This window comes from Ranitomeya variabilis, chromosome 4 (assembly GCF_051348905.1).
Source record: "Ranitomeya variabilis isolate aRanVar5 chromosome 4, aRanVar5.hap1, whole genome shotgun sequence".
Taxonomy (NCBI): domain Eukaryota; kingdom Metazoa; phylum Chordata; class Amphibia; order Anura; family Dendrobatidae; genus Ranitomeya; species Ranitomeya variabilis.
This window is the reverse complement of record NC_135235.1, coordinates 635449718-635469900: the sequence shown is the minus strand read 5'-3', so window position 1 is coordinate 635469900 and position 20183 is coordinate 635449718. Positions and strand designations below refer to the sequence as shown.

The following is a 20183-nucleotide window of genomic DNA, read 5'->3' as shown; positions in this document are numbered from 1 at the left end:
GTATGCGGAAGGGATCATATCTCCAAGGTCAAGAAGGTTGGCAGCACCAAGGCAGCTGGCATTGGAGGCTGGGGGAGAGGGATTATTGTGGGCTCATGGTAGCTAGTGTTGAGCGATACCGTCCGATACTTGAAAGTATCGGTATCGGAAAGTATCGGCCGATACCGTCACAGTATCGGAATCCAATCCGATACCGATACCCGATACCAATACAAGTCAATGGGACTCATGTATCGGACGGTATCCCTGATGGTTCCCAGGGTCTGAAGGAGAGGAAACTCTCCTTCAGGCCCTGGGAACCATATAAATGTGTAAAAGAAAGAATTAAAATAAAAAATATCGCTATACTCACCTGTCCGACGCAGCCGGGACTTCAGCGAGGGAACCGGCAGCGTTGTTTGTTTAAAAATCGCGCTATTACTTGGTTACGTGAATTCCCGGCTTGTGATTGGTCAGGTCGGCCATGTTGCCGGGACGCGGACCAATCACAGCAAGCCGTGACGAAATTACGTCACGGCTTGCTGTGATTGGTCCGCGTCCCGGCAATATGGCCGCCCTGACCAATCACAAGCCGGGACGTCACGGGAGGCTGGACACGCGCTCATTTTAAAATGGGCGCGTGTCCAGCCTCCCGTGACGTCACGGCTTGTGATTGGTTGCGCCGCGATCAACCAATCACAAGCCGGGAGGCTGGACGCGCTCATTTTGAAATGGGCGCGTGTCCAGCCTCCCGTGACGTCACGGCTTGTGATTGGTTGCGCCGCGATCAACCAATCACAAGCCGGGAGGCTGGACGCGCTCATTTTGAAATGGGCGCGTGTCCAGCCTCCCGTGACGTCACGGCTTGTGATTGGTTGCGCCGCGATCAACCAATCACAAGCCGGGAGGCTGGACGCGCTCATTTTGAAATGGGCGCGTGTCCAGCCTCCCGGCTTGTGATTGGTTGACCGCGACGCAACCAATCACAAGCCGTGACGTCACGGGAGGCTGGACACGCGCCCTTTTTAAAATGAGCGCGTTTCCAGCCTCCCGTGACGTCACGGCTTGTGATTGGTTAATGGCGGCCATGTTGCCGGGACGCGGACCAATCACAGCAAGCCGTGACGTATTTTCGTCACGGCTTGCTGTGATTGGTCCGCGGCCCGGCAACATGGCCGCCCTGACCAATCACAAGCCGGGACTTCGCGTAACCATGTAAAAGCGGGAATTTTAAACAAACAACGCTGCCGGTTCCTGCGCTGAGGTCCCGGCTGCGTCGGACAGGTGAGTATAGCGATATTTTTTATTTTAATTCTCTATTTTACACATTTTAACATTAATGTTGTTCCGATACCCGATACCCGATACCACAAGAGTATCGGAATCCCGGTATCGGAATTCCGATACAGCAAGTATCGGCCGATACCCGATACTTGCAGCATCGGAATGCTCAACACTAATGGTAGCACCCAAACTGTTGAGGAAGGTGCAGGAGGCGAGGAAGAAGTGGAGGACGAACTGGCGCTGGGCATGGAAGACTCATCTGATGAGGGAGACCTTGATTAAATTTCTGTTGTGCGAGGTTGGGGGGAGAGGGCAGACAATGGAAGCATGATTCTCACCTCGCCACCACCAAGACAACAAGGACTTGGTCCTCCTGGATGCGCAAGACACATGAGTGCCTTCTTGCTGCACTACCTGCAACATGACCCTCGGATTGTCAGAATCTGAAGTAATGCCGACTACTGGGTTGCCACACTCTTAGATCCTCGGTACAAAAGCAAATTTGACGAAATAATTCCTGCCATAGAAAGGGATTCACGCATGCAGGAGTATCAGCAGAGACTGTTACAGAATCTAACATCTGCTTTTCCACAAAACACCTGTGGTGCACATAGTGAATCTCTGAGTTCTAACTTGCCAACCGTGGGACTATCGAGTCATGACTCAAACCGTAACAGTAACATCGTATCTGGTGGTAACAGCAATTTTTTCCAATCGTTTCAAGATTTTTTTAGACCATCCTTTGCAAGGCCACTGGAGACAAGAAGTCTGACGCACAGCCAACGCCTAGAGAGGATGGTACAAGAGTATCTCCAAGTTAACATCGATGCCATGACTGTGGAAGCCCAAAATGAGCAAGGGTCCAGTTCCAATCTTGAAAAATGGCCTGAGCTCGCCACTCAAGCCTTGGAGATCTTGTCGTGCCCCGCAGCCATCGTTCTCTCTGAACGTGTGTTCAGCGCTGCTGATGGTGTGCTGACAGATACCGTATTTTTCGGACTACAAGACGCACTTTTTTCCCCCAAAAAAAGGGGGGAAAATGGGGGGTGCGTCTAATAGTCGCAATGCAGCTTACCGTGGCAGCAGAGGTGCGGTGGCAGAGGTGCGGCGGGAGAGGTGTGGCAGCAGAGGTACGGAGATGAGGAGGCGCAGTGAGCGGGGTCCCTTTTCCCGGTGAGGTGATGCAGCAGCCCGGTAAGGCAGCAGAGCCGGGTGAATCCTGATGTTATCGGTGGGCGCGGCCATCTTCCTGAGGCCGCGCGTTTGCAGATGGAGCTCTGCTGCCCGGGGCTTCAGGAAAATGGCCGCGGGATGCCGCGCATGCGCAGATGGGGATCGCGGCGGCCATTTTCCTGAAGCCCCGGGCAGCAGAGCTCCATCTGCGAACGCGCGGCCTCAGGAAGATGGCCGCGCCCACCGATATCAACAGGATTCACCCGGCTCTGCTGCATTACCGGGCTGCTGCATCACCTCACCGGGACTTTGGACTCTGTATCCTGTATCCTTTTGCTTCCCAGGATGGTGCAGCAAGGTTCAGGAAGGATCTCGTGGGCACATGGACTGGAGATGATGGAGGTAGTGGTGTACATTGTGAAGCGAGTATTCCACAGGCGCTCAGATGTCTGAGTCCTTGCCGCTTCCCGTCGCTCCTCAGCACCGCATGGCACGGCCGGCTCTCCGCCTCCAGCAGGGCTCGCAGCAGTACAGAGGCGCTTTTCCCGCAGTGTCCGGTCATGGCGGCTGTGTCTCGGTAGCGGAGCTCCTCACTTATAACCGGCTTCTGAAATAATTATTGCGCTGAGGAGCGCCGGGAAGCGGCAAGGACTCAGACATATGAGCTCCTGTGGAATACTCGCTTCACAATGTACACCACTACCTCCATCATCTCCAGTCCATGTGCCCATGAGATCCTTCCATCACCTCACCGGGGTAAGGGACCCCTCTCACGCCATACCTCTCACTGTGCCTCCTCATCCCAGCACCTCTGTCGGTAACCACTGCTGCCACCCTCCCATGGACACCAGGCCGTGGCGTCGCCCACCTAAGCAGGAAGGGACCCTGCTCAGGTGCACGCCGTACCGCATCACCCCACCTCTACCGCCACCATGCCTCCTGTGACCCTGCTCTGCCACCACGAGCCCTCAGGTAAGATACTGTAAATTCGGACAATAAGACGGACCCCCATCTTATAAAAAATCTTTTTTTCTGCAATTTTCACCCCAAATTTGAGGTGCGCCTTATGGTCCGGTGCGTCTTATAGTCCGAAAAATACGGTAAGCGCACGCGGCTGTCCAGTGACAATGTAGACAGACTAACGTTCATCAAGATGAACAAATCCTGGATCCGCAAGGACTTTTCTACCCCTGTGTCATCTTGGGGAGACTAAAAGCTTTATGATTTTTGAAAATCACCTCACCAACCGTTTTAAAAAACTCTGACGAAATCGATGCCACTTAAGTGGTGTCAGTTGCCGAATTTTTGGAAAAAATGGAGACTCTTTGATTTAGTCTCCTTGCTGAGTTTTACATGACGTTGCCATTGTCAATTCCAGGTGGGTGGGGTCGTCTGCAGAGTTGTTTACTCATACTATGGCCTGGGATTCAGAGGTCTGCTCCAAAGCTTCAGTGTCTGCTAGTCAGCAGAGTAGCCCAGCCACCCACCGCCTGTTTACCTAAGTACTATTTTTAACAGCATCTGGCCCAGGAAATCCTTTGGGGCCTAGTAGAATTTGGTGCTACTCAGCAGCGTACTTCACCCATGAAGCAAGCTACACCGCCTGTTTACCTAACTACTATTTTGTAACGGCATCTAGCCCAGGAAATCCTTTTGGGCCTAGTAGAATTTAGTGCTTCTCAGCAGCGTACCCCACCCATGAAGCAAGCTACACCGCCTGTTTACCTAACTACTATTTTGTAACGGCATTTAGCCCAGGAAATCCTTTTGGGCCTAGTAGAATTTGGTGCAACTCAGCAGCGTACCCCACCAATGAAGCAAGCTACACCACCTGTTTACCTAACTACTATTTTGTAATGGCATCTAGCCCAGGAAATCCTTTTGGGCCTAGTAGAATTTAGTGCTACTCAGCAGCGTACCCCACCCATGAAGCAAGCTACATCGCCTGTTGATCTAATTACTAATTTTTAACTGATCTAGCCCAGGAAATCGTTTTGTACCTAATAGCATTTTGTGCTACTCAGCAGAGTATCCCACCTATGAAGCAAGCTACACCGCCTGTTTACCTAACTACTATTTTTTAATGGCATTTGGCCAAGGAGATCCTTTTGGGCCTAGTAGCAATTTCTGCTACTCAGCAGAGTACCCCACCCATGAAGCAAGCTACACCGCCTTCTTTCTTTCTCAATCTAACCCCTCGGCTCTGGGGTGTCCACTCTCCCTCCAGCTCTCTCCTTCTCACAGGTGGACTACCGCGTGTTTTCACACTGTGGCAAATCTTTTGGGCCCAGGCATAAGAAGTCGTCGAGGTAATGGATAATATGTGCCGCCTTACAAACGTCCATGACGACACATTCGAGGAAGCAACTAAACGCCTCAAATAGTTAGCAGGATTTGGAGCACCCCATGGGAAAACAGTGATCTATGTAGTATGCTCCTTCACAGAAGCAGCACAATGGGAGGACACTATTCGGAGGCACAGGTAGTAACCGGAACTCCCAATCAATGTCTGTTTTGGCCATTAGGGTGCCCCTTCCCAACTTCTTGACCCACCTGATTGCCTCGTCAAAGGAGGTACAGTACATAGTACTGTACTTGGTTCCGTATTGATGTTGTCATTTACTGACCTGCCCCTAGGATATGACAAATGGTGGATTAGTCTGAATGTATTGGGTTCATTTTTTGGCACAACTCCCAACGGGGGGTACCACTACGTCTTCTAAGGAAAGTGTTCTGAATGGACCCGCCGCCATTCTACCTAAAGATATTTATTTTTTATTTTTTTTGTCAAGACGTCTGGGTGTTGGTAGAGTGAGCTTAGATTTTTACTCCAGCCTTTCTTAACTTTAGAAGGGCATGACATGCCTATATCTGTGTCTCCTCCTCCTTTTACTCCTTCACCTCTTTTCTTTTCGCATGACTATGTGTAGTTGTGACTTTTCCATGTGTTTGTTGTGTCTTCTGAGCAGTTTGTCAGCTTTTGGACACCTTTTAAGGTGTTTCTATGTATTTTCCATGTGTTTGTATGTGTTTGTGTTTGCCTGCTATTGGTTTCAATGGGGTTCGACGGTGTTCGTCAAACAGTTCGGCGAACATCTCCCTGTTCGACGAACCGAACCCGAACACTAGGGAGGTGGCTCATCTCTACGCAGGAGCTCTTCCAAAGTGAGATGGCACCCTCAAACCAGTCCAGTAAAATCTGAACTCCAATATGGTGCCTCTTCCCTTCTGAGCTTTGCACTGTGCCTCAAATGTAGTATTCCCCCAGATATGGGGTATCGGCATACTCAGGACAAACTGAACAAAAAATTGTATGGTCCAGTTTCTCCTGTGAAAATGAAAAATATGGGGCTAAATCAACATTTTTGGTTTTGGCTTACAAATACTGAAGGAAAATACTGACCAAATACTGAACATGATAACATGGGCTTAGGCTACGTTCCCACAATGAACTTTTGGTGCGTTTTTGATGTTGCAGGATTTCTTCACCTATTACTTAAATTAGATTATGGTACTTGTGTTTTTTTAATTGCATTTTATAAACATGCATTTTTATGGCTTTTTTTTCTGTTTGGTTTGTCATGCTGTAAATAAAGTTTTCTGGTATTTTGATTTCACTGAACTTCATTGACATGCTTAGGTGCGGATTACCTGCGCTTTAAGTGTGTTTTCCACAGCAGAAATGCATTAAAAACCCATGTATGTTTTTTTATCTGTGGAGTTCCGCATCCAATTTAAGTCTATAGGGAAAATATGGACAGAAAAGTCAGTATCTCCATCTGCATTTAGTGATCACTACTCACCAGTGTGATTATCTGTATTAATCTCCTCTTTACACCGCTCATCACCCCTCACATATGTATCTGTAGTATTAACATGGGGCAGATCTTCACCCTGAAACAAAGATTGTAAAAGTCATAGACAGATGGAGAAGACAAAGTCATAAGATGAAGAGTAAAGATCATAAATGAACATGAAGACCACAATGACATCAGTAGTTATCACATAGTTGGAGGTCTCCCGTATAAATCCAAACTGTTAGACCTAATTCTAACCAGCAGTCTCCATAACCAGAAAATTGTGAGAAGATCCAGACAACATCTAATGTCTATGATCAGCTTTATCCTGTCATTTCCACCAGATATAAAACATACACTGAAAGGCCACATTATTAAAGACATCTATTTAGTAGCAAAACGAATCTCCACTGAAGACAGACATTGAAGTTCCTGCCCAAATATGACCAAACTTTCAAACTCAAATTTCAGCGAACCAATACAGAGTGAAATTAAAGATGAATTCAATTTACCTCAAAACCAATTCATACGACTGTACAAACAGAGGGAGAAGCGGTGAGGTCCTGGACACAGAGAGCTGATCTCTACCCCTCCCAAACTGAGTGGCCTGTGCTGCAGGAGACTCGGCTGCCTCCTAGCCTGTCACCTCGGCCATTTACACCTGCAGAGGGGGTGCTTCAACAACTCTCTATTCAGAAACCGGGCTGTGGAGCAGGTTATCTCCCCCCTCTACTAAATCACCCCACAGAAGCCACAGGGGGTGAGCGACGAGTGGAGCCGACCATCAGTGGAGGCCCCAGTGGTTCCCCTATTTTACCAAATATGCGGCCACAAGATAGCCCTGACCCAGACATGTGGGAAGCTTTTAAGGCCCGTATTAGCAACGTTCCAACTAAAGAGGAACTTGAGGGCTTTATCTCCAGGTTGGAGAACTCCTTTAAAGCTGAAACAATGGCCCTGAGAGGGGACGTCTCAGCTCTAGCGGGCAGAGTCACACTTACTGACACTACTGTGGAAAATCTCTCCAGCAAGATCCTAGCCCTTGAGGATAAACTGTCAGCCCAGACGTCCACCTTTGAGAGCTTTCTAGACCATATGGAGGACTTGGAGAATCGGGAGAGAAGGCAAAATCTGAGAGTGAGGGGTCTACCGGAATCAGTCCAAGCCAGTGACCTAACTGCGACTCTTCAAGCTTTGTTCAATTCCGTTAGGAACACTGCCCCAGAGTTGGGTATTGAATTTGACAGAGCTCATAGGTCGCTGGGTCCTCCCCCTGAGGATGGAGGTCTGCCTAGAGACGTGATTTGTCGTTTTCATAGGTACCAAGTGAAGGAAGAAATCCTCAACTGTTCCAGAAAGACCCAGGAGATCCGTTTCCAAGATTGCCAATTACAGTTCCTCTCGGATCTGTCGCGGAGAACCCTCCAAAAGAGGAGAGCTCTGCGGCCTCTACTTAACCTCCTTCGCCAGAGCCAGATCCCCTATTCTTGGGGATATCCGTTCCGCCTTCAGGTTCGGCGGGGAACCCAGATGGTGTCCTTATCTCACCCCAGGGAGCATCGTTCATTTCTCTCCCTTCTGAACCTCGAAGATCCGGGCCTACAATTCCCTGACTGGCCTTATCCCGTTGGTCAGGATATGGGCCCTATGCCACAGCGCCAAAAGAGGGCGCGTCGCAACCGTGGAAGAGGCCGCACTAGATCTCGTGGTAGAGGACAGAACTGTAATGATGTATCTGAAGACGGCTGATATGCAAGCGTCCAGTATTTTTGGTTCAGTCGGTTGCAGACCCTTAGGTCTTTGGTCTAGCTTTAGGCAGTAATGGCCGTGTTGATATATGCTTTGCTCTTTTCCCTTGGTCATTTTCCCTTCCCTCTCCACTATTCCATTCTCTTCCTTCCCCCTTCTTATTCTTCCCCCTCCCTCTCCTCTCCTTTGATTACCCCTTCCCCCCTTCCTTTTTTCTTCTCCCTTTCCCTCCCCCTCTGGTGGTTTGGTTGTACTGGGTAATTTTGTGTATTTTTTTTGTCTCAGGGAAGTTCGCCGGGGAACATGGTGTGTTATACAGCTATATTGTTTATCGAATCCGTCGGTATATGATTTGTTTTGTTATATATTGTTTTGACTTTCTTCCTTTCTTCAGTGGAAAGGACACGACCCGTTAAGGGGTTATACGGTTGGTCCAAACCGTGATATTCGTGAAACGACTATACCCCATATCTTAAGAAAGAGTTTTTAATTTTCAGCTCCCCCAGGGGTACAATTTACTGCTACATTCCTTTTTTCTTCTATATTTGCCTACTCTTTTTCTCTTCTTTTTCTTCTAATTTGCTGCGTCCTGTTTTCTGCTCTCATCTCTCAGGTGGCAGGATAACCCCTTTTTGGGGCCTAACGGTTGGGTACTCGACGTTCTATTGAAAAATGGGTTCCTTAAAATTTGGTTCCCTAAATGTACGGGGATTCAATACTCCCCAAAAACGAAGCCACGTACTTATGCACAAGCTTATGCACAAGCTAGGGGTTCAGATACTTTTTCTTCAAGAAACTCATTTTAGAGCTGACCGGATACCAGTTGTCGGGGGTAAACTTTATGATAGATGGTCCCATAGTTCCAACCCCGAATTGAGGACAAAAGGTGTCTCAATAGCCTTTTGTAAGAATTTAAATATCATATTGATAGACAAGGTCATAGATGAAGGGGGACGCTATATTTTTATGAAAGTTAAAGTTGCTGAACGGATCCTGACCCTAGTTAACTGGTATCTCCCGAACCGGGAACAGCCTAAGGTCTGCAAGTCTCTATTGTTGAAACTGTCTTCATTTGCGGAGGGCCAGGTTGTGATAGGTGGTGATTTTAATTTTGTCTTTGATCCCAAACTAGATACCTCCTCTGGTCGGGGGGCGGTCCCATCGAGAAAGGTGAGAGCCCTACAAAAATTCTTACTTAAACTACATCTGATAGATGTTTGGAGAATCCTCAATCCTAGAGGTAAGGGTTATACTTTCTATTCTACTCCACATAACTCCTACAGCAGAATTGACCTTTTTCTGGTCAGCAGGGGGGTCTTATCTTGGAGGCCTGATGCCAAGATTGGTAATATGGTTCAATCGGATCATTGCCCTATTTTTCTATCCTTGGAGATACCCGGGCTGGCTATGAAAAAATTCTCATGGAAATTGAATGGCAACCTTTTACGAGACACCACCTGTTTGAGTGATTTGAAATCTGACATTGCAGCGTTCGCCCATACTCATGCGTCAGATCCCACACCTCAGGCAATTAAATGGGAAGCACTGAAGTGCATCATGAGAGGCACCTTAATCAAACATGGGGCTAGAATAAAAAAACTTCAGACTGAGGAAATAGACGCTTTGCTGTCACAAATTCAGACCCTGGAAAGCAGGCATAAGAATTCGAGGTCCTCTGAGACTTTGGTCGAGCTCACTACAAAAAGGCTTGAACTTAAAGGCCTGCTGGATAGACGGTTTATGGGTGACAAGGAAAGAACTAAAGGGTTTTTCTACAAAAGAGCTAATGTTTGTGGGCGCCCTTTAGCACGACTGCTTTATCCCAGATCGGGTCCCACCCTTATCTCTTCATTCAAAAATGATAAGGGCCAACTGTTCCATAGTAATGAGGAGATCCTAGAGGTCTTTCAAAAGTTCTATAAATCCCTGTACAACATTAGGGGCAGGTTCACTGACTTGGATCCCACCACGTTGAAAAATAAAATTAAATCTTATATGAATAGGATCAAGGTCCCGTCCCTCCCTGAGGCGGATTTGGCGGTCCTGGAAAAGGACGTAACCCCTGAGGAGCTGTCAGAAGCTGTTAAATCCACGTCCACCTCTAAATGTCCTGGGCCGGATGGGTTCACTCCCTTATTCTATAAATCCCTTCTATCTGACTTGCTTCCCCAAATGGTCCTCACCTTTAATGCGATTTCTGAGGAGAATAGCTTTACCCACCAGTCCCTAGAGGCTCATATTTCTGTTCTGCCAAAGCCTAATAAAGATCCCCTGCTGGCCGGGAGTTATAGGCCAATCTCCCTGATCAACGTCGATGTAAAATTATTTGCCAAGGTATTGGCTGACAGATTGTCGGGACTTATCCCATCTATTATCGACCTTGATCAGGTGGGCTTTGTCAAGGGCCGGGAGGCGCGGGACAGCATTATCAGGTCTCTTCTCCTTATTGAGAGGACCAAGATGCAAAAGTCCCCTCTTTGTCTTCTGTCGATTGACGCTGAAAAGGCCTTTGATAGAGTCCATTGGGACTTTCTACAGGAGACCCTGACCCATATTGGATTACAATCCAATTTCCTGGGGAAAATTATGTCATTATATTCAAAACCCTCAGCTCGTGTTAGAGTCAATGGATCTTTGTCCGATCGTTTTTATATTCAGAACGGTACTAGACAAGGCTGCCTGTTGTCGCCCCTATTATATGTTTTAGTTATTGATCATTTGGCTAAGGCTATCCGAGTTAATGACAGTATCTCAGGGATTCAGGTTGGAAACTCTAACCATAAAACGGCCCTATTTGCTGACGACATCCTCCTCTTCGTCTCTAACCCAGTCGTCTCTTTTCCAGTGCTTATGAAGGAGTTCGAATCCTTCGGGGATTTAAGTAACTTCAAGATTAATTACTCCAAAACTGAGGTCCTAAACATTTCTCTATCTTCTTCCGTGGTGGCTTCCTTGAAGCGGGCCTTCCCCTTTAGATGGCAACAGGATCAGATTTCATATCTCGGGGTGAACCTCACCTCGGATCCTCTTCAATTATTTTCTTTGAACCATCAGGTCATTTTGAACAGGGTGGGATCCCTTCTGGAGTCTTACGGCCCATTGAGGCTGTCGTGGCTCGGTAGGACTCAGGTGGTTAAGATGGATATCCTGCCGAGATTTCTTTATATCTTTCAGGCGATTCCCATTTGGCCACATAAATCGTTTTTTATTAAAATACAGTCCTTGATTTCCCGTTTTATCTGGAAGGGGAAAACACCGAGGGTGAGTTACAAGGTTTTATCTAGGCCACGCCAGTTTGGTGAGGTGGGTCTACCCAACCTCCGAAACTATTGCAGGGCGGCCATATTAGTTCGCCTCTTGGACTGGAAATATAAAATTAAATTTAAAAAATGGGTAGAGTTGGAACAAGAATGGTCTGATTTGCCTCTTCATTATCTTCAGTGGATCCCAAAGCAATATGCTCTTCAACGGGGGAGATTTTCCTTCCTAACCTCAGAGGCTATGAGGGCATGGCACTGCAGTGGTGTGAAGGGGTCCGCTCCTCTTGGGGCCAGCCTTCTTACACCTATTTTTTGCAACCCGGCATTTCCTCCGGGCATTCACAGGAAAGCCTTCATGGGATGGAAATACGAGGATGACATACGGGTTGGTGATATCTTACAGCGTGGCGAGATTCCCACCCTCTGTTCCCTCCAAACCCAATCTCCCTCCACTAAACTTCTTTGGTGGGAGTACTTGCAGGTCCGGTCCTTCCTGGCCTCTTTGAATTTGCCAAGGGGTTCGAACTGTAGACTCTCTCCCTTGGAACTGTTGTTTGCCGGTGGAGACGCCCCGAGCAGGGGAATCTCTTCCCTCTACTCAATTTTTTCAACACCTGACTCTGACGCAAGGCTCTATTTCCAGTCTGCTTGGGAGAAGGATTTAGGGCGGACTTTGTCGGATGAGGAATGGAAGCGTTGCTTCCTGATGAACCATAAACTCCCGAGTTCCAGTGAGGCCTCGGAGAAGGGGTATAAACTGCAATATAGGTGGTACCTCACACCTGACAGGTTACACAAATTTTCTCCCTCAATTTCAAACTGCTGCTGGAGGTGTGGAAATGGCATTGGCTCCCTTTTGCATATCTGGTGGGGCTGCCCCTTGAATAGAACATTCTGGGACCAAGTGTTCCGAAATTATGGTTTGATCACAGGCAAGCACATCACCGGTACTCCAGAGATGGCATTGCTCTCCATGATTCCCGGTTCGGTCGGATCCCAAAAAAAGGACGTCCTTAAATTTTGCCTAGCGGCTGCTAGGACGGTGATCCCCCGCCGATGGCGAGACCCGGTTCCCCCCGATGTTGTGGAGTGGTTTTCAGAATTTGAAACCATCTTTAGGATGGAGGAAATTGATGCAGACCTTTCACAGACAAGGGTCTCCTTTTTAGGTATCTGGACTGAATGGATTCTATTTAAAGATTCTGCTCGTTTCCCTGACCTGTTTATCTGAATACACCTGTCTATTCTACAGTTGATTACTAAGCTACTCTTCTTTTCTTTTCGTGTTCTCATTTTATATTTCTTTTCTTGAGCCCCACCTACTTGGGCTCCCCCCTCTATTTCCTCCTCTTTCTATCTCCCCCCTGGGTGAGCTGTTCACCTTCCACCAGCTCGGTGTGATAGGTCTGTACCATGATTTACCAGTTACTTTTATAATGTTACTATTTGCGTGCATGTCTCGCTCTAGGGGACATGGGCGAACTGATTTTAGGTATGCTTTCTTTTATTCACGGTAATGAAAGTCCTCACCTGTTGCGGGGGCAAGGAGTTATTGCTTATATGTTAAAGTTACCGTAGTCATTCTAGAGGGTTTACTCCCTCTAATTTTTTTATTTTTTATTTTTTTCTTTCTTTTATGTAAGATTTATGCAAGGTTTGTGAATGAGTGTTTTTTGTGTTACTCTTCTCGAATTGTATATTATAAGAAAAAGTACTTTGATCATTGTCGTAGTTTTCAACTACTGTTTTTCTTGTAAAATTCTCTTCTCTTTAATAAAAATATATTTACCGAAAACCAATTCATACATTTCTAAATGATGGAAAATAAATCACAACTGAGCACAAGACATTCAATGCCTTCTCTACATCATAGTGGAGATCTCATGACACCTTCTCTCCATCTACCTGATGATCCTGAGGAACACTGGGATCTTCTTGTTTACAGTCTTGTGGAAGAAGAGGACGGGGACATCTCTCTGGTGTTGTCCTCTCATTGGATAGAACTGAAAGAAACACATACAGGTACTGAATTCATTCATTACATACAGATAATTATAGGCCGCGTGTATTTAGACTTGTCTATTACCTCGTGATGTGAGGGGCTGGGGAACCTCCATCATGACGTCCTTGTACAGATCTTTGTGTCCTTCTAAATATTCCCATTCATCCATGGAGAAATAGACGGTGACATCCTGACACCTTATAGGAACCTGACACATACAATGATACCGTCATCCCCCCAATCCCTTCATAGCATTACTGTATAATGTCCCAGTATTCCCACCTCTTCAGTCAGCAGCTCAATCATCTTGTAGGTGAGTTCTAGGATCTTCTGGTCATTGATGACCTCATGTATCAGAGGATGAGGTGGAGCCTCCTTGATTGGGCTCAGGGGTCTTCCCCATCCCTCAGACACAGGGGCCTGACAGCGCTCACTAGAGGTCTTCTTCACTACTGTGTAATCCTGGTTATGGAGAGACACATTAATAAATCTCACTACAGACATTTCCAGAGTCTTCACCTCTCCAGTTCTGTTCATCTGTTATTCCCCTAGATAAGAATGATGTAATGTGATGTCATCAGAATCTCTCACCTCTCCAGTAAGCCGGAAGAGGATCTCTAGGGTGAGGTGTAATATCCTCTCCGCCATCTTGTCCCTGTCCCTAGCCATCCTTTATGGGCAATCAGGAAAATGATCTTATATAGGAAATCTTTACTGAGAGGATCCGATATTGTAGAGACCTGAATGGGGAGAAGATGATGTAACAGTATTATATTAGAGCACTACTTACTCTCTGGTGCTGTATATATGTAGACGCCTTACATACGTATATACAATACAGCACAATGAAATATCATTTACAGACTAGTACAGAGGGGAGAGTACTCTGTCCAAATGAACTGATTTCAGAGTCTCCCAAAATTATGTGAGGAGACATTTTAGGAAACTAGAGATAGGCAAAGCAAGACGGTCTCAGTCCACGTGTCTTTAAAGTGTATGCAAACCAGTACCTGTATAACTGGAGTCAATAATCACTGAGGGTACCAGTGTTATGGAAGACATCCTGCCTGGTGCCGGCTCCCAAGACTACTTTCCAAGCTTCCCTAAATGACTATCGTCTTGCCTTAACATTGAATGCTATGAAATACATGGAAAGATTAGCGCTTGCTTACTTGAGCCCGAGGGTAAGGGTTTTTGCTGACCACCTATAGTTTATTTACCAGCATAGATTAAAGGGGGGGCAATGCTGTTATGTCTCTGTTACATAAGATCCATTGGATAACTGACTACTGGTGATGAGCAAGTATACTTGTTACTCAGGTTTTCCCGAGCACTCTCGGGTGGTCTCCGAGTATTTTGTAGGGCTCAGAGCTGCAGCTGCATGATTTGTGGCTGCCAGACAGGCTGAATACATCAGGGGATTCCCTAACAAACAGGCATTCCTCACATGTATTCAGCCTGGCCAGTAGCCGTAAATCATGCAGCTGAGGCAATGAAAACTAAATGTCCGAGCACTACAAAATACTCGGAGACCACTCGATCATGCTCTGTGAAACCCGAGCAACGAGTATACTCGCTCACCACTACTGACTACCTGTCAGACAGACCACAATTTGTACAGATGGGAGCGATTGTGTCTGGCAGATTGTTGAGCAGTGTAGGTGCCCCTCACGGAATGGTGCGGTCGCCCTTTATTTTATCGCTGCAGAAGATTTTCAGTAGAAATCAAATTCTTGGATGACTCCATAGTAGTCGTATGTATTCAAGGGGGCTGGGGTTAGGTGGAATATAGAAGGGTTGGGTCGGATTTTTTAGAATGGTGCTGTGACGACAGCATTTAATCTTAATTGTCCAGATGTCTATTTTCAGTTGGTTAAGAACTATATACTGTTGTCATATGAGTCTTAAATGTTGATTTTTGATATGTCTGAAAGGCTGTTATTTGTCTCTTATATCAGCTCCTACAGCTTATTGTCTGCTATCTTTGCAAGACAGGGATGCAGGGTCATTGAACAATGGATGTTTGATATATGTTGATTGACCAATATGTGGGACCCTATGACTTGATGACTTGCAAAACAGAGGAGTAAAAACTATGCAAATTGATTAAATACTCACAAAATGCAAGTTATTCTCATGACATCTTCCTCTTGACCTCTGGATGATGAATTGAAGGACAATATTTGTGATCTATATAATGGCGATATGCTTCTGTAACAAGAGATTCAGAGAACCAGAGACTCCTTACAAAATCACAGCCAGGAACACTCTACAAGACAGCAGCCAGAACATCATGGCTCCATCACGAGAGACATAGATTTGAAATTGTACAGGAAGCCAGCATAGGGGACCATGGCCACGTCTGTAATACAGATCTGCTTTATTGACCATCACTGAGCCCATAGAAGCGATTGGGGACGTCAGGATTTGGACCCACCGGTAATCAGAGTCTCATGGATACATTTGGGGAAGCCAGGATTGGGATAAACCAGGCACCTGGCTCCATGGAGATGTTCAGAGAAGGTAGGATCCCCCGACACCTGGCCTTGTACTTCTATGGACTGTCAGCTTCCTAAGCTTGTCGTTACCTAATCTCTGTGCGTGCCACAGGCTAGGGTAGTTGGCCCTAGAAGTCGCAGCTGGTTTTTACCCCAGTGATTTAGCAGAAGGGTGAGACTCTGTAAATGTGCACCATCTTGAGTATTTTTCTGGAACTGTTCTGTGTTATTTGCCTGTTTTGTTGTTCAATAAAGTGTTTCCACACTGTTTTACCCTCACCCCGTGTTATCTGAGTAGTATTATGCCCATACGCGTGTCTCAAGGCAGAGGTTAAGGTGTCAGAACATTTTTTATTACCTTTTTGTGCATTACTGCCCTTTTCCAAGATGGCGTCTTTGGTCTCATGTGCACTGTGTCTTCCTGCTATAAAACTCCACCCCAGCCTTCAGTCTGTGCTAGAGTATTCTGCCTTGCATCCAGCTCCTGACCTCTGGTGACTCCCTGGCTATATACCTGCTCCTGTGAACCTGTGGGGTTATCCTGCTATTCTGCTCTGAGTTCTTGCTGCATACACCAGTTCCAGTAATCCTCCTTCATCTGCTGCTCGTGTTTACTTCCATCTGCATTTGCTGGACATGTAAGCTGTTTCTGCTCTGCAAGAACCTGAGACTATTACCCAGACCTCCCTGGTTGAGCTAAGATATTATTTGAACTGCCTTATAGCATATCTATCTGTGTTTTGGACTAAGCAAGGACTTATTCGTGTCAAGTATCCTCAAGAATAATTGTGCTTCATAGACTTTCTGCGTGATTGCATTTTCCTCTGAAGTTTCCTATAGAGTGCTGAGCTGCATTTGATATTTGCACCAAGTGTTGTGGACTTGAGTTTCTCTCTGCACCTGTTTGAATCACCATGTGATAATATAGACTTTACCACTTATAAAACTGTGTCCTGTAGTTGTCTTGTTCCATGCAAAGAGTCTTCTGAGGTATCCCCTATAATTATTACATAAGGGCACAGGTGGAGGCCCTAGAGGAGGAGGCAGAAGCAGTGGAGGAAGTGTTAAATGTAGAGGTTTGTCCTGCAAGCCTTGGGGATTCCAAGACTTGTGGAGCAGTGCCTGCCCCCAGAGCCACGAGAGTCACACAGTGGCCAGTCAGCGAGATGTAACGCCCTTGGCCATGTTTACTCATCCTAGTGTCTGTGGTGAAATGCACCCTGGCAGACATAGATTTAGTCAAGGAATGGGTGATGTTGTCTGTGACATGCTGGTGTAGCGCAGAAACATCATTCTTAGAAAAGTAATGGCTACTGGGCAATTGGTACTGGAGGACTGTGACAGCCATCAGCTTTCGGGAACCATCTGTATCAGGCTGAAAGGCAGCATTTCCGTGGCCAACAGATTGGAGATGGTGACGTTCAACCTCTTAGCTTTGTCATGTGTAGAAGGAAACAATCTTTTATGTGACCACAACTGCAGAACCATGGGCTGACTGCAGTGCTGAGAGAGGGCGGAGTACGGTGAACCGGACAAACTGCAGGACCGTGAGAGAGTTGCAGGCGGAGATGTTACAGAGGATAGAGAAAGTTGTGGTTTGCTCGTTCTCTGACATCAGTCAAAAACAGCAGGCATGTCCGCTTCCATTGCAGCTGACGGCGGGCACTCAGTCAGTGTGATTGGAGTGGTTAAAGAACCCAAGGTTCTGCGGTAGAAGACCTGCGTCTCAATAGTTGGCACGGCTACTGAATAACGTTAGGAATACAAGAATTTTTTGGTGGCCTCTGGATAAGGCCTCTATAACACACTAGATGCTACAAACTATTTTGAAGTCAGGTCCCCTACTGTATGACGTTAGGAACACAAGAATTTTTGGGTGGGTTCTGGATCAAGCCTCTACAGCTTAATTTCAATCCAACAAAATTACAAAGTGTGATATGGCGGGCTGTCTAACGTTTTGCAACTGAAAAATTATAATTTTGTTTAATGTGACTTAGGTCTGCAGACAGTTTGGTATCACCACAGCACTAAATGACAAGGTGGGATACAGCAGGCTGTTTCACATTTAGCTAGTGAAAAATATTAATTAGAATGCTACACTCGTGCATGGAGCACAATAGAAGCAGTGCACAACACACTTGTAAGATATGTGCCCTGCTGTCTTTCTCTGTGGATGTCAGTAATGGCCAAAAAAAGTGCTAGAAGGTAAATTTTACAGCCACACTGGACACTATCTAGCTACACTATCTGACATACAACCGCCTAGCTAACTAGCTAAAATCTTGCTGCTAACAGTGCCAGCATCAGGAGCAGCCTGTCTTTGCTGTTACAGTGTCAACATGGCGCTAAAACAAGATGTCCGCTATTTATATGGAGAGGGACATGTGAATTCAGCAGTCAATGACACAAGCTGTTGTGTCAGGACATTGTGGGTGTTTCCTGCGCCCTGAATGGCTAGCTGCAATGTGCACACATGAAGTTAGGAAGAAAACAAAATGACTGTTTACAAGAACTCAGCGCCTCTGAGCTCTGCAAACCACCTCCCCTCATCAAACACATGCCAAACGCTCATGATACACCACCATTATCGTTGCTAAACTGCTGAAAATATTTTCCCGCACTTTTTTACAGAATGTTAGCGATTTTATAAAATTTTGCTTGTGTTTCATGAATCCGAATGTGCCATATTTGTGCCGTATTTATGTTTGGCGATCGTTTTCCGAATAAATTTACTCATCACTAGTCACGGGGTTACCATGACAAAGAGCAGCCAGAAGACTGCAGCATCTGATTACTTCTACTCCTGCACTGAAAAGAAGCACTTCACCTTCTTTTTAAATGCTGTTAATTACTTTTGGCAGAACAGGGGTTAATTGGCCATGTTCGGAGCTCTGGGAGTCTGAGCTCTCAGCTGAGCTTGGTTAGCCACTCCTATCCACTATATAATCTGGGTCCTGACTGACACACATGGTCAGAGATAGCTTATGCTCATGGCTTGGAGGATAGTTGTTTGGCGGTTATATGAAGAGTTTGGTGGATTTATCTGTGATTGTTGCATGGGTTTGAAAGTGATAATTTCCTTTCCTTTTCTTATATTGGTTTTTCTCCATCCTCCACTCTCCATCCCTCTGTTATATGTGAGTGAATATTTGTATGCCTGGTATTTTCAGTTGACTTTGCTCATGTTGCCTTCTTCATCTGGTTGGTGTACTGTGGGTGGTGCACGGTTGCACCCCACTTCCCTGAGTGAAGGGTGGATTCAGGAGATAAGGCAAGATACGTGGCCCTGGCATCTTCACCTGCAGAAGTATCCCAGGGAATAAGGCGAGCTAGTGCGGTCCCTAGTGTTAGTGACAGGGAAGGAGCGACTGGTCCCAGGTCACCTGACAACAGAGTCATGACATAAAGTCATTTAATGTGTGCAGCAAAATATTAGAAATGTTCTACCAGTCAGTAGTGGCAAGTGCCACCTTTTTCACAATGTAGGGGATTTAGTGAGCTGGTGTCTGATGCTAATAAAGATAAATAAGCTTATCAGGAAGGCAAACTCGGCTGTTGGCCGCTATCTTGATACTTTTGAGGAGGAAAGAATTCAGAAAAAATGTTTGGCGATAATAAGCAATAACACACAGCCATTATATAAGCTGTTTATGAGACGGAGGAGGAGCACCTTCATTGCCCGTCTAATCCCAATAAGGGTACATGTCCATGATCAGGAATAGAAGCATTTGTGATACGCACTTGTCTTTTAGAACTATGCGGATTTACCGCATCTAATGAATGTCTATTCAGGGAAACCTACAGAAATGGCTGGTGCCGAAGCAATGGGAATGTACAACAACGAGCTGAGTGGGAGCTTCTCCGAGTGACCGGTGTATTATTGGCTAATGGGGAGTGGTGCTGAGGGGCCATGACTAGGATTCTCCTGTTATGTAGTCACTCAGGTCTGTGCTCTGCTGATACTGGGATTCCCCTCAGGATCAATAATGCGAATCACATGGATCCAATCTACAGCCTCATTAATCAGAGACTGCAGGAAATCTCCAGGAACCAAGCAGCGACTGAGAATTCTCCTCTAATAACTCACCTGTCGTCTCCTCAGGTCCATCAGCAGCTTCTCCTGAGGGAAACCTGTGTGCACAGGACCTGTGATGAGGTCACAGGAGGGGAGGAGTCAGGGGTCACATGATCAGGGGCCTCAGTGTATGCAGGACTCTGCTGTGCTGGTTGTCATGGTGCTGGATGAGGGGAAGTTTATGTGTGGGGTCAGGCTTCTTTCACATTTCCGTCAGTAGTCGGCCGTCATAAAGCTTCGGCGCGACGTACCGACGGACGTTTGGGAAATAGTGGATAACATGTGCAGCGGATGCAGTGTTTCAACGGGTCCGCTGTCCGGAAAGATAAAGTGTAAAATCCCAGGGAGGAGAGAGAGATTTCCTGC

The 20183-nt window shown here is 46.4% G+C and overlaps 1 protein-coding gene across 2 annotated transcripts in view; it reads right to left on the bottom strand.

Moving 5' to 3' along the window:
- LOC143767298 (oocyte zinc finger protein XlCOF8.4-like) overlaps nt 1-19893 on the bottom strand; it is a 44894-nt gene extending 25001 nt beyond the window's left edge. Inside the window, exons 1-6 of one of the 2 annotated variants that reach the window (XM_077255524.1) lie at nt 19830-19893; nt 13836-13984; nt 13527-13706; nt 13329-13452; nt 13148-13245; nt 6240-6330 (exon numbers count right to left, since the gene is read on the bottom strand). In XM_077255524.1, the coding sequence (XP_077111639.1) occupies nt 6240-6330; nt 13148-13245; nt 13329-13452; nt 13527-13706; nt 13836-13913 (571 nt within the window). In that variant the 5' untranslated portion in view covers nt 13914-13984; nt 19830-19893. Of the gene's footprint in view, nt 1-6239; nt 6331-13147; nt 13246-13328; nt 13453-13526; nt 13707-13835; nt 13985-15362; nt 15456-19829 lie in introns of those variants that run through there. The other variant, XM_077255525.1, reaches the window with a different exon arrangement.
- Nucleotides 19894-20183: the final 290 nt, after the last annotated feature.